The 14636-nt window shown below is 39.7% G+C and overlaps 1 protein-coding gene across 16 annotated transcripts in view; it reads right to left on the bottom strand.

Moving 5' to 3' along the window:
• The window catches only part of PEAK1 (pseudopodium enriched atypical kinase 1), a 339625-nt gene that overhangs the window by 15402 nt on the left and 309587 nt on the right, over nt 1–14636 (bottom strand). For all 16 annotated transcript variants that reach the window (XM_027570662.2, XM_027570660.2, XM_027570657.2 and 13 more), the window contains one exon: nt 11929–12674. In XM_027570662.2, coding sequence (XP_027426463.1) covers nt 11929–12674 — 746 coding nt within the window. The remainder of the gene's footprint in view (nt 1–11928; nt 12675–14636) is intronic.

Raw genomic sequence — 14636 nt, 5'->3', positions numbered from 1 at the left:
ATAAGCTCCCCTTGAGGGTGAGGTTTTCTCTTATTCACATGTATTTCTGTAAACCCACACAAATATCACAATTTTTTAAACAGTAAATGTTTGCCAAAAGGTCAAGAAAGATTTACTGAATGCCCATTATGTACACGGTACTATTTTGGATAGTATATACTGCTAACTGATGCTAAATATATTAGATTAACAATATAACAAGGATATAAGCATTAATAAACTATGGTCCCTGCCACTAGGAAGCTCAAGTGTAACAGAGGGGAGGGGAGGCGTGTGATTTTAATTGTATAATAGTACTGTTATAGAATCGTACAACTGTAGCATGATAAGTGCAGTGATAGAGAAATCCACTAAGTATAGAATGGGTACCCAGAGAGGAGCTGTCAACATGTTCTCAGAACATCAGAGAAGAAAATTCACAGAGCTAGATTCTTTAAGAAAACAGGAGCCCTCTCGGTACATGAGAAGAGAGTGGAGGAATAAATAGGTACCATTTACTGAATGCTTTCTTTGTGCCAAATGATGCTCTGAGCACTATATACATCACTATGTACATATTGACTCCTGTGATTTTTCACAATGGCTTTAAGAAGAATGATGGATTTTCTCCATTTTACAGATAAAGATACTGGGCTTAGAAAAGGTATAGGAACCACCCAGGGTGCTTGCTAACAATGCAGTTTCCCAGGCCTCACTGATTCTGATTCTGTAGGTATGGGATGCAGCAGAGGAAGGTACATATCTAATGAGGACCCCTCCTCAGGTGATACTGAAATAGATCACCTGTACATGACAGTGCTCTTCCCAGAAGTGCAGTCCAGAGAGAGGAACCAGTGTGTGCAAGGCTGGGTAGCATGAAATAGGAGCTATTTATAATTTGTGCTAGAGGACGAAACTATAGGGATCAATAACTAAGGATACCTGCCCTCAAGAAGCTCAGTGTCAAGTGATCTAAAATCTCCAATTCATTGTTTTTTTTTAATTGAAAGAACAATCAAAATCACCTATAATTACCACTACTCTAACATAGGCATTAATTGCATATTACCATTTTGTAGGTGAATTTTTAAAAAAGTTATGATCCTACTATTTGGTGTTCTGCTATTTTCATGTGATATTTTACAAAAAAATGGCCACAAACATTCCATTGGACATTACCATAATTTATTAAAATTTTCCTTAATATCAGACACTCAGTTTGTTACCAATTTTTGGCAGTGCTGAGATTCTTGAGGATGTTAGCATTTAGTAATTTTCTCTCATATTTTTAAGGAAAAACATTTACATCTTTGAAGTAATGAGAAAGAAAGCATGTAAGTGCAGAACCTATCTAAATACACTCAGAACAGTACCTAATATTAAAGAATAATGAGTGATCTAAAAAAATGTTAAGCAGTAATTTCCCATTATTGGAAAGGAGTTTCACCACATAAACATTATAACAATCTTATTATGAGGTAGGTAGAGAAGTTAGTATCCATTCATGTGAAAACCAAGAGAGATTACATGGCTTACTTGGAGATACACAGAGATTGATTCAGAGTTTGGACCCATGTCAGCTTACTCCAAATCAACTCTTCTTTATTATGTGTTGTGATGTCTTTTGGTTTAAGACCAATACAACTACTAAAGCTATTCACATTGAATGAAAACCAGAATAAAGCTATGGACTGAATTGTGTCCTCCCTACATTTGTATGTTGAAGCCCTAACCCCTAATGTGCTGTACTCTTTCCCTTGCTCTCACCTCCCCTCCCCCGCCCCCCCGGCATTAGACACAGCGAGAAGGCAGCTGTCCACAAGCCAGGAGGAGAGTCCTCCAGTCTCCAGAACTGGGAGAAGAGATATTTCTGCTGTCTAGCCATCTGGTCAGTCCACGGTGTTGGTGGACTTGGTCAGTTCAGGCAGCCTGAACTGACTAAGATTTGGTCCTGAGAAGTGGAGTACTATTGTAACAAATACCCACAAATGTAGAAGCAGCTTTGGAATTGGGTAGAAGCTGGAAGAGTTTTGAGATCCATGACAGAAAAAGCTTAGATAATCATGAACAGACTATTGTGAAATATGAACATTACGGGTGATTCTGGTGACAAATCAGACAGAAATGAGGAACATGTTATTAGAAACTGGAGAAATGATAAAAAACAAATGACAAAGAACTTGGCTAAACTGTTCTAGTATTTTGTGGAAGGCAGAACTTGTGAGCAATGAAATTGTATATTTGGCAGAGAGATTTCTAAGCAAAGTGAAGGAGCAGCTTGTTTCCTTCTAACTGCTTATAGTATAAATGCAAAAGGGGAGAGAGAAATTGAAGAAGGAATTGTTAAGCAAAAAAGAACCAAGACTTGAAGATTTGGAAAATTCTCAGCCTATCCATAACTGCAATAAACAAGAAAGCTAGTTCTAAAAAGAATACTAAAGGCATGGTTGAACAATCATTTGTCTAAAGAGATCAGGGGTGTGACTCATGGACTTAATCAGTCATCTCAGGAGAAGCAAGAAATAGAAAGAGGATTCTCCCAGCAAAGACCCTGCCAGTTTGAGCTAAAGGGACAGAGAAAGCAGGATGGGATGAAGGAAAGCTGTTGGGCTTCTTGGATTCTACAGGACTGGTCCACAGAGCTATTCAGCTGTGCAAGTGCACTATTCTTTAAGGAAAGGGAAGAATGACCCTGAAGGTATTTCAGAGATAGTCAGGGCTAATTACTCCCATCACAAACCTAAGAGACAAGGCTGTTTCCTCCTGGGTTTCAAAGGGTAGGGCTGTCTCTCCAGATTTGGAAAGCCTGGATGACTAGTACCTCAGTGGTAGGCTACCCTAGCAGAGAGCCATGTGGATGGCGCCTCACAGAGGGCAGTGTGGGCGGGGCTCTTACCAAGAGCCAAAGGAGCAGGGTGTTTAGCAGAGCCATGGAAGCGATGCTGCCACCCTAGTGGGCCTGGAGGGTACAGTGCTGAATCAAAGAGGATTATTTGTGAGCCTTCATATCTAATGGAATTTGCCTTGCTAGGTTTTGGACTTGCTTGGGATCCATCACCACTTCTTTCCTTCTGAATTCTCCCTTTTAGAATGGGATTGTCTATCCCATTGCACCATTGCATTTTTTTAATTGAAATATAATTAACATAGTGTTATATTAGTTTCAGGTGTATAATATAATGATTCAACACTTCTATGTATTACTCAGTGCTCATCACTATAAGTATACTCTTAATTCCCCTCACCTATTTCACCCATCCCTCCATCCAGGTCCCCCCTGGCAACCACCAGTTTATTCACTGTATTTAAGAGTTTTTTTTTTTTTTTGTCTTTTTATCATCTGTTCATTTGTTTTGATTTTAAATTCCAGATATGAGTGAAATCGTATGGTATTTGTCTTTCTCTGTCTGACTTATTTCACTTAGCATTATACCCTCTAGGTCCATCCATGTTTTACAAATGTCAAGATCTCATTCTTTTCTAGGCTGAGTAATATTCCATTGTGTATATATACATCTTCTTTATCCATTCATCTATTGATAGACATCTGGGCTGCTTCCATATCTTGGCTATTGTGAATAATGCTGCAATAAACATAGGGGTACACAGATCTTTTCAAATTAGTGTTTTCATTTTCTTTGGCCACCACTGTATTTTGGAAGCACATAACTTGTCTAATTTCATAGGGTCATGGCTTAGAGAGGAAATCTGCCTCAGGATGAATCAGACACTGAGTTACACCCATATCTGATTTAGATGATATTTCGATGAGACTTTGGACTTTAGAATTGATGCTGGAATGATTTAAGACCTTTGGGCCTATTGGGATGAACTGAATATATTTTGCATGTGATAAGAACATGAATGGGGGAGGTAAGGGGCAGAATGCTACAGACTGAATTCTGAGTCTTGAAAATTCGTATGTTGAAGTGCTAACCCCTGAGATATTGTGATTTATAAGAAAAGGTCAAATATATATTTCTCAAATATATTTAGTCTTCATTCATGGTTCCTGACTCACAGCAACCCAAACCCTTGAAATTTCATTAAGTACTGAGAGTGACAAAGGTGTCTCTTGTTATGTTAATAAGGTGACTTTTGGACCCCACTTAGGGATGGGGGCTGGTTGCCAGGGGAACCAACCATGCACTTGATTGAAGTGTTGGAATTTGCAGTCCCACCCGGACCTCCAAACTCCTCAGGAGATGGAGAGTGGCTGGAAGTTGAATCAATAGCCAATCACCAATGATTTAATCAACCATGACTATGAAATGAAGCCTACACAAACCCCCAAAATGATAGAGTTTGAAGAGCTTCCAAGTTAGTGAACACATGGAGATTTGGAAGTGCGGTGCACATGGAAGTTCTGTGCCCTTTCTCCCTACCTTGCTCTATGCATCTCCTCTATCTGGCTGTTCTTGAGTTATATCCTTTTCTAATAAGCTAGTAAGTAAGATGCTTCTCTGTGAGCTGATCTAGCAAATTATTCGAACCCAAGGAGGGGGCTGTGGGAACCTCTGATTTATAGCCTGTTGGTCAGAAGCACAGGTAACAACCTGGGCTTGTGACTGGTGTCTGATGTTTGTAAGGGGGGACAGGTAGACTGAACTCTTGACCTGTGAGATATGGTGCCATCTCCAGGTAGCTAAGTTGAACTGAGTTGAATTGTAGGACACCCTTTTGGTGTCCAAGAATTGCTTGGTGCTGTGTGGGAAGTATGCCCTACCCCCCCACATTGGAAATTGAGTCTTGGAACACATGGAAGGCACAATTGGACCATATTTGGAGACAGGGCCTACAAAGAGGTAATTAAGGTGAAATGGTCATAAGGGAGGGGCCCTGATATGGATTAGTATCCTTATAAGAAGAGACACCAGACAGCCTCCATCCCCCCTTGGCCATGTTAAAGACATGGTGAGAATGCAACCATCTGCAAGCTAGAAAGAGAGTTCTCACTAGAAATTATATCAGCCAGAACCTTTATCTTGGATTTTCTGGTCTTCAGAACTGTGACAAAATTAATTTCTATTGTTTAAGCCACCCAGTCTATGGTATTTTGTACACCCAAAGTAACGACCTTAGTACTCTATCACTGCAGTAGACTTGGCATTTAAGGGGGCAGTATCCTTTGGCTTTCAAATTGCTAAATTCTAGCACTGATTTCCTTCTGCAACATTTTAAAGACCTTTTATTCTCTTCAAGAGACAATCACACCTGTTAGCCTACTCTAAATTCCATTAGTATGGGAAGGGATATTTTAAGCAGACAAACTTGTTTGTGTGAGCCAACTGCTGTTCTCTTTTGCTTACATCTGCAAAGGTAGGGTTCACAGTGTCCTGGTAGTTTATTCCTCTAAGGTTGTACAATCAGTTGGGTACTTCTAGAAACACCCAGAGGGTCTTCAAAGAGACATTTATATTCACCATTTAGTGTAAAACATTCTTTCCCAAACCTGCCAACAACTCCCAGTATATAACCACTCGCCACCTGTTCTTTGGAGATTGCTTCTGCATCATTACAAGCAAAGAAATCAATACTAGACCATTGATTTGGGAAAGAGACAAGATTGCACGGCAATAATACATAAAGTTAGTCAAGCCCTACTTCTCAATTGTTTTGAAAGAACAGATAGTTCAATGCCCCATTCTAAAATAGGTACTCATCCTGCATTGGCGATCTTGTAGCAATAAAGGCCCAAGATAGATGAGGCACCATAACCCCAATTGACTTAACAGCTCTTGAGTGCTACAGAGAATCTCCAAATGCCTTTTTAGACTCAACAGTAATGTATTAACTAGAATCCAGCTCCCCTCTCTGCAGTCTATCCCTCAGTTTAATTTAAAAAGTGTGGGCCGGGGCCCAGGGTCACTCTGCCAGTGCCACCAGACAGTTAAGTGGTGTGGGTGCTGCAACCACAGAGAGGAGATGAAGGTCTGGTCCAAATATGTATTCTGTCATGATAGGTAAAGCCAATTGTTTACCTTATCCATTAATTTACTAAGACACCATCTGTCTTTCTAAGCAAATTAACATGTAAAAGTCATTTAGATATGTTAATTGGTTTTGAACCAGGAAATAGATTCAATAAAAAAGGACTATGGGCATGAAGAACATTACCTGTTTACCTAGAACTTCATGTTTTTAAAAACTCACATGCATTAGATCCCTTGATCCTAACCCCAATTCTACAGATTATCACTGTAAACATCTTAAAGAGGAGGAAATTAAGGCTCTTAAAGTAACCTAGGGAAGACACTACTGGAGAGCGAAAGGAGTGAACACTTAACAGGATTTTTTTTTTAAGATTTATTTATTTATTTGAGAGAAAAAGGGAGAGTGAGCACGAGAGAGAGAGAGAGAGAGCAAGCACCAGAAGGAGGAGAGGCAGAGGGAGAGGGAGAAGCAGACTCCCCGCTGAGCAGGGAGCCGGACGTGGGACTCGATCCTAGGACCCTGAGATCATGACCTGAGCCAAAGGAAGACACTTAACCAACTGAGTCACTCAGGAGCCCCTTGTCAGGGATGTTTTATTCTCCTTTAGCCAAACAGCCCCAAAGACCGGTACCATTATTATCCTCTTTTAAAGCTAAGGAAATTGAGACTCAGAGTAGCAACTTGTGACAAAACTACTAAGGAGCAGAGCCAGGACTTGAACCCAGATCTTTCGGACTTCAAAGTCCATTCTTTATTGGGTTCCAATTTGCGATAGCAAGATAGGAAGATTCATGGACACACTGAGTCTACAGCCACATATGGAACAATTTCCTTTTAAGAAAATCCAAAGCCTGGGGTGCCTGGGTGGCTCAGTTGGTGAAGTGTCTGCCTTCGGCTCAGGTCATGATCTCAGGGTGCTGGGATCAAGTCCCACGTCCAGCTCCCTGCCCAGCAGGGTGTCTGCTTCTCCCTCTGCCCCTCCCCACCACTGCTCATGCTTGCTCTCTCTCTCTTTCAAAAAAATAAATAAAAAATCTTAAAAACTCCACCCCTGGTGCAGCATCCCATAACAGGAAGAGAACTCAAAACCTGGAGCTTCTCCCTGAGGAGTGAAGGGTTTAAATGCTATATCAGGTATCCCAACCTTTAAGACATACACTTGAGAGACAAGTCTCCAAAACATCTAACTTTGAAACCCAACAGGGCTTGTGTCCTGAGACCCACAAGACTGTAGCAATCTGAGAAACCCCTCTTAAAGAACCTACCTGCTGGGACTTCCCCACCCAAGAGGCAGCCAATTGTGCCTGGACTTAAAGTGAAGGAGGCTCACCTGCTTATATTAAAGCACTGGTGTGAGGGGCAGACATCTAATTTAACATACACATCTAGGAGCCTGCTGAACACTTTCCAGGGACAAAGACTAGCAGGTACCACCTTTACGCTTTCCCTTTGCCAGGCTCCAGGGCACCAGTATCCCACAGAATGGAACTTTTATGTGTCTGGTGGCCTGATTTTTATGGCTGTTGTCTAGGGGACACCTCTTGATTGCCTGGCTCTGGAGGCCAGGTGAGTTTGTGTTCCTGGTCCCATGGGACTGTAATAAAAGGTATCACCCAGAAAAAAACTTATACCCCTGTCTGGCACCCTGAATTTTGTTATTACTGTCAGGGGACAGCTCTGTATCATCTGGCTCTAGCAGCCAGTGAGGCTTATGCTCATGGGCCCCACAGAACTGTAACCAATGGAGAAAGAGTTCTTTTTTTTTTTTTTTAAGATTTTATTTATTTATTTGACAGAGAGAGATAGAGAGCGAGCACAAGCAGGGGGAGCAGCAGAGGGAGAGGGAGAAGCAGGCTTCCCGCTGAGCAAGGAGCCCGATGTGGGGCTCGATCCCAGGACCCTGGGATCATGACCTGAGCCAAAGGCAGATGCTTAACCATCTGAGCCACCCAAGCGTCCCTGGAGAAAGACTTCTTAAAAACTTACCACCCCCAGGGCAGAGCAAGAGGTAACAGACCCCAGGAGAGCTTGGTCTTTCTGTGAAGGAGGCCTATTAGCTAACCATGGGGCTGACTATAAACCTTCCAAAAACCTCAGAGAGAGTGTGCTATCTTTCCACTTACTCTCTGCCAAGCTCCAGAGTGCCAGGGTCTCCTGGAGGGGAGCTGTACACACATCCGGTGTTGTGGTTTTTGTCTGGTGTCCCAGGTTATATGGCTGCTGCCCAGAAGATGCTCCTAAATCACCTGGCTCTGGTGGCTGGGAGCCTGCATTCCTGGGTCCCATAGGACTGTGGCAGAGAGACAGTTTCTGGCAGGCTTCCACTCCCAGGGCACTGTATAGAGAGTGGTCTGAGGCACACTCCCTAGACTTTCTGTGAGGAAGGCCTCTTTGCTTGTCCTGGAACATTGGCCTGAGGGGCAGACTTCAGCTTTGGCACATATTTAGTGGCCTAGGGAGCTGCTCTGAAGGAACATAGGCTATGGATACCATCTTGGTGCTTTCTCTCTGCTTTGCTCCAGCTCACCAGGATCACACAAGATACCCTTGTCTAGAGCCCTGATGTCTGTAACTGCTTCCCAGGGGACACCTCCAGATCCGCCTATGCTTACAGTCCCACAGGACTGTATATATTTGCATTTTTTAAAAGCAGATGCCTGAGGGTCTGGCTTCCAGTCAGCCTGAATTTAGGTATTGAGACTCTCCTCTTTGGGACACTGATAGGTCTTGGCATATTCTCACCTACTGGGAGCTATTAGAAATATAAGAGACTGCTTGAACAGGCACAAATTTGAGAGATGACAAAGAGCTGGGGTAGGGTTGAATGACAGGGTTCATCTACATAAGACCACTCCTTTATGGCTGAGAGAGGTGGCTGTATCATCTATTGTATGGAAACAGAGATTCAAGGTAAATGAAAAAACAGATGACTATGTACCAAATGAAAGAACAAGATAAAACCCCCTAAGGAAAAAGAACATTAATGAAATGGAGATAAGTAATTTACATGATAAAGAGTTCAAAGTAATGATCATAAAGATGTTCACTGAACTGGGGAGAAACATGGATGAACACAGAGAGATGGAAAATATAAGAAAGTACCACACAAAAGCCACAGAGCTGAAGAATACAATAACTGAATTGAAAAATAAACTATAGGGGTTCTGGGGCACCTGGGTGGCTCAGTTGGTTAAGTGTCTGACTTTGGCTTGGGTCATGATCTCGGGGTCCTGGGATTGAGCCCCATGTCGGGCTCCCTGCTTGGCAGGGAGTCTACTTGTCCCTCTCCCCACTGCTTGTACTCTCTCTCTCCCTCTCAAATAAATAAAATCTTAAAAAAGAAAAAGAAAAAGAAAAATACACTATAGGAGTTCAGTAGCAGACTAGATGAAGCAAAAGAAAGGATCAGTCAACTCAAAGATGAGGTAGGGGAATTCACTGAATCAGAGCAGCAGAAACAAACAAAAAAGAAAAACAGTGCAGACAGCTTAAGGGATGTAGAGAACAACATCAAATGGACAACGTTTGCATCATAGGGCTCCTAGAAAAAGAAAAGAGAGAGAAAGGGACAGAAATCTTATTTGAAGAAATAATGGCTGAAAATTTTCCTATCCTGGGGAAATAAGCAGACATCCAGATCCAGGAAGCCCAGAGAATTCCAAATAAGAGGAACTCTAAATTAGAGGCCTACACCAAGGCACATTATAATTAAAATGTCAAAAGTTAAAGACAAGGAGAAAATATTAAAAACAGCAAGAGAAAGACAACTTGTTATATACAAGGGAACCCCCCATAAGACCCTCAGATTTTTCAGCAGAAACTTTGCAAGCTAGAAGGGAGTGGTACTATTTATTCAAAGTGCTAAAAAAAAAACCACACGCACAAGCAAACCCAAGAAAAACACAAAGAAAACAAAAACAACTTCCAACCAAGAATACTCTACCTAGCAAAGTTATCATGCAGAAGTGAAGGAGAAAGAGTTTTTCAGTCGAGCAAAAGCTAAGTGAGTTCACCACTACTAAACTGGCCTTACAAGAAATGTCAAAGGAACTTCTTTAAGCTGAAAAAAAAGTGCACTCATTAGTAACAAGAACACATATTAAAGAATAAATATCACTGGAAAGGTAAACATATAGTAAAGTTAGTGGCTCAATCATTTATAAAGCTAGTATAAAGACTGAAAGACAAAACTCGTAAAAATAACTATGATTACAACAATTAGTTAAGGGATACACAAAATAAAAAGATGTAAACTGTGATGTCAAAAACATAAAATGAAAAAGAAACCATAAAATGTGTGGAGGGAAGAGCAATGATTTTGAGCTTTACAATGGAATGAAGCTTAAGTTGTAATCAATTTCAAATAGACTTTTATAGATATAAGTTGTTATATGTAAGTTCATGGTAACCATAAGGCAAAAACACAAAAGATAAAGGAATGTAAGCATACCATTAAAGAAACTACAAAGGAAGAGATCAAAAGAAGAAAGACAGAAGACCTACAAAAACAGGCCAAACAATTAACAAAATGGCAATAAGCACAAACTATCAATAATTACTTCAAATGTAAATGGATAAATTCTCCAATCCAAAGACACACAGTGGCTGAATGGGTAAAAAAAATAAGACCCATCTATATGCTATCTAAAAGAGACTCACTTTAGATGTAGAGACAAATACAGACTGAAAGTGAATGGACCAAAAAAGATATTCCATGCAAATGAAAACCAAAAAAAACCAGAGAAGTTATACTTATATCACACATAATAGACTTTAAAACAAAGGCTGTGTTAAGAGACAAAGAAGGGAGTTACATAATGATAAAAGGATCAATCCAACAAGAGGCTATAACATTTGTTAATATTTATGCACCCAACATAGGAGGACCTAAATATATAAAGCAAATACTAACAGACCTAAAGGATGAAATCAATAGCAATACAATAATAGTAGGAGACTTAAATCAATGGATCAATCATCCAGACAAAAAAATCAACAAGGAATCATCAGCCTTAAATGACACAGTAGACCAGAAGGGCTTAACAGATATACACAGAACATTCCATTCAAAAGCAAAGGAATACACATTCTTCTGAGTGCACATGGAACATTTTCCAAGACAGATCATATGTTAAGCCACAAAACAAGACATAATAAATTTAAGAGGATTGAAATTTTATCAAGCATCTTTTCTGATCACAGTGGTATGAAACTAGAAATTAAGTACACAAGGAAAGCTGGGAAATTCATAAATTCGTGGAGATTAAACAACATGCTACTGAATAACCAATGGGTCAAAGAAGAAATCGAGAAATAAAAAAATACCTTGAGACAAATGAAAATGGAAATGTAACAAAGTCCATGCTTTATTTATTACATTGATGAAAACTATGGCTTATTTACAGTGAATGTAATTGAACAAGAATTCTTGATGTTAAGAGTTTTAGCTTTCTTGAAGAAGTGGTTTGTCTAGAACGGGCAATATACGGTTAAGAAATTAATATGTGACACAATGGATAAAGTGTAGGCTATGGAATCAGAGAGATCTGTGTTTAAATCCCAGCTCTACTAATTGCTAGGTGTGTAACCCCAAGCATATCAATTCACCTGTCTGAGCTTTATTTTCCTCATCTGTCAAATGGATAAAAAGATCTTAACCTCATAAAGATCAAATTATGTAACACCAATAATGTTCCTGGCCCATCAACAAATACTGGTTATTTTCCTCTATTAAAATGTTTCTCCAAGAAGCAGAAGAGTCCTAGAGTAGGGGCAAACAGGGGTCTCTTATTTGTTAGAGAATAAAGACAGAACCATAGAGTGGAAGGCACATAACAGACCTATTTGTACAGGTAGCCTCTGCAAACAGTCACAGCTTATTATAATATCGGGTGTAAGGTGGATAGATGATCAATAACTTTTTGCTGGATGGAGGAATGCAAGAAAGAAGAGCAGACCCATCCCAATAACAGTGTGTTGGATAAGATTAAAATCAGATTTAAAATATTTTCTTACCTTGACTGCATAGTTATTAAGTGGATCTTTTGCATATGAAGCTGTATAGTAAACGGCATCACCTGCCTCGCAACATGGCTTGTCACTGGTTAGCCTGAAGTCTGACCAGCTGTCCACCCCAAAACGGAGCTGGTCTTTCTGTCCAGCCATGAAGAGGTCTTCACATTTTACAGCCAGTTTCTTCAAGGCATCTGTATGAAGGCTTCGGATTTTACCCACCACTTCTTCCCGATTCTCAAGTCCTCGATAAAGTGCTTGTCTCTGTGGCTTTTGCATGCTTCGTCCCTGTCTGCAAGAGGGACCACGCCGGCTGGACAGGGACTCTGTACTGTTGGAAAATCTATCCTTAATACTGAGAGTGGTTAAGCTGGAGATACTGTTTGCTGCTGAGGGGACAGGTCTCTCCTTGTGCAAAGGTCTTTCTAAGGAGTCATAAGACTCAATGTCTAGTCCCTTGAGTTCGTAACTGATGGAAGAGCCAGCACTACTGGCATCCCAGTTGGGGTCGATATCATAGGTGGGATTAGCCATTACACAAAGACTCGTTTCCATGGCTTTTTGGAGGTCTTTGGGGATTGGCTCTGTATTGGCTCTTATGATCATTTTCTTTGGCAGTGGGGGTGGCGTAGGTTGGGAAGCATTAGGTACTTCTTGGTCTGTTTTCCCACTAAAGACAATGGCATCATCCAAAGTTCCCTTAGGCTGCCGTGGCTGCTTGGGTGGTATCATGGCTGCTCTAGATTGCCCTGTATTATTTTAAAAGAAAGAAAGAAAAATAATAGTTAAGTTTTTATTCTTGTTACATAACTGAAACTTTAGGAGAAATAAATGATGTGGCCATGAGAATATAAGAAGTCAATGCCTTAATTCAAAATGGTTGAAGAAAAGCAACCAAAGACTTGATGGGGGCAATAAAATGTGAACAATGTCTCAGCATTTCTGTGCCAGAGAACAGGGTAATGGGCTTTGTTTTCAAAAAAAGAATTGAGATTCTCTATTCCTGCTTCCAAGAGTGCTATATTTACCCCACTAGATTATGAAAGAGTGACAGACACTCAAATAATTTCATTGTGACAGAGTAGAGATTAAAGCATTTGTGGATTAAGAAAAATACTTGGAAGCATTTTAAAAAATTGAAACTAGCAACAGGACCACTAGACTGATGCTCAGAAGATACTTTTCTGTTCTTTTAACTTTGTTCCAAAGTTACACTGTAATGTATATAGCACTTGTCATTTTCAATCCAACACATATGAATACAATTCCATAAACCATGTTATTTTATTTCACTACAGAGATGGATTCTAGCACTGGTCTTAAACTGGTTTATGTATAAATTCTTGTGATTGGGATAAAGGGAACGATATATATGAGCAATCAACTGCTGTTCCAAACATCCTTCACAAACTCTTACGTGATTCTGTTTTATTATGGGGGGGTATATAAACTGTGATTTGGACAATACTGCTTTTGAACATCTCTTACAAGCCCTAGTTATAGAATCAATTACTCTGCTTCCTTTCTAGCACTTGCACTTAGAAGATAATAAAATGCAGATGTGTGAAAATGAAAACACAACAATCCAAAGTCCTTGGGATGCAGCAAAAGCAGTTCTAAGAGGGAAATATATAGCAATAAAGGCCTACCTCAAGAAACAAGGAAAAGCTTGAATAAAAAAAAAAATCTAACCTTACACCTAAAGGAACTAGAAAAAGAAGAACAAACAAAACCCAAGGTGAGAAGAAGGAAGGCAACAATAATGATTAGAGCAGAAATAAATGGCATAGAGACTAAAAAAGAAAAAAAATCAATGAAACCAAGAGCTGTTCTTTGAAAAGGTAAAGAAAATTGATAAACCCTCAGCTAGACTCATTAAGAAAAAAAGAAAGGACCCAAATAAAATCAGAAACAAAAGAGAAGTAACACTGACACAACAGAAATATAAAGGAATGTAAGAGAAAACTACAAAATGTTATATGACAACAAACTAAACTAGAAGAAATGAATAAATTCCTAGAAACATACAATCTTTCAAAACTGAATCAGGAAGAAAGAGAAAATCTGAACAGATCGACTACAAGTAATGAAACTGAATTGGTAATAAAAAAAAATTCCAACAAACAGAAGTCCAGGACCAGATGGGTTCACAGGTGAATTCTACCAAACATTTAAAGAAGAGATAATACCTATTTTTCTCAAACTATTCTAAAAAATAGAAAAAGAAGGACAGCTTCCAAACACATGATAATACAAATAAACATGAGGCCAGTATCACCCTGACACCAACAGCAGACAAGGATACCACACACAAAAAAGAGAACTACAGGCCAATAACCCTGATGAACATAGATGCAAAAATCCTCAACAAAATATTCACAAATTGAATTGAACAATACATTAAAAAGATCATTCACTACGATCAAGTGAGATTTATTCTGGGGATGCAAGGATGGTTCAATAGTCATAAATCAATGTGATACACCACATCAACAAAACAAAGGATAAAAATCATATGCTCATGTTAATAGATGTTCATTCATGATAAAAATTCTTGACAAAGTCGGGTTAGAGGAAACATACCTCAACATAATAAAGGCCATATATGAAAAAGCCATTGGTAACATACTCAATGGTGAAAAACTGAGAGCTTTTCCTCTAAGATCTGGGACAAGACAAGGATGTCCACTCTCCCACCTTTACTCAACATA

This window comes from Zalophus californianus, chromosome 6 (genome assembly GCF_009762305.2).
Source record: "Zalophus californianus isolate mZalCal1 chromosome 6, mZalCal1.pri.v2, whole genome shotgun sequence".
Classification (NCBI taxonomy): Eukaryota; Metazoa; Chordata; class Mammalia; order Carnivora; family Otariidae; genus Zalophus; species Zalophus californianus.
The sequence above is the reverse complement of the archived record's forward strand: the minus strand, read 5'-3'. Positions and strand labels throughout refer to the sequence as shown.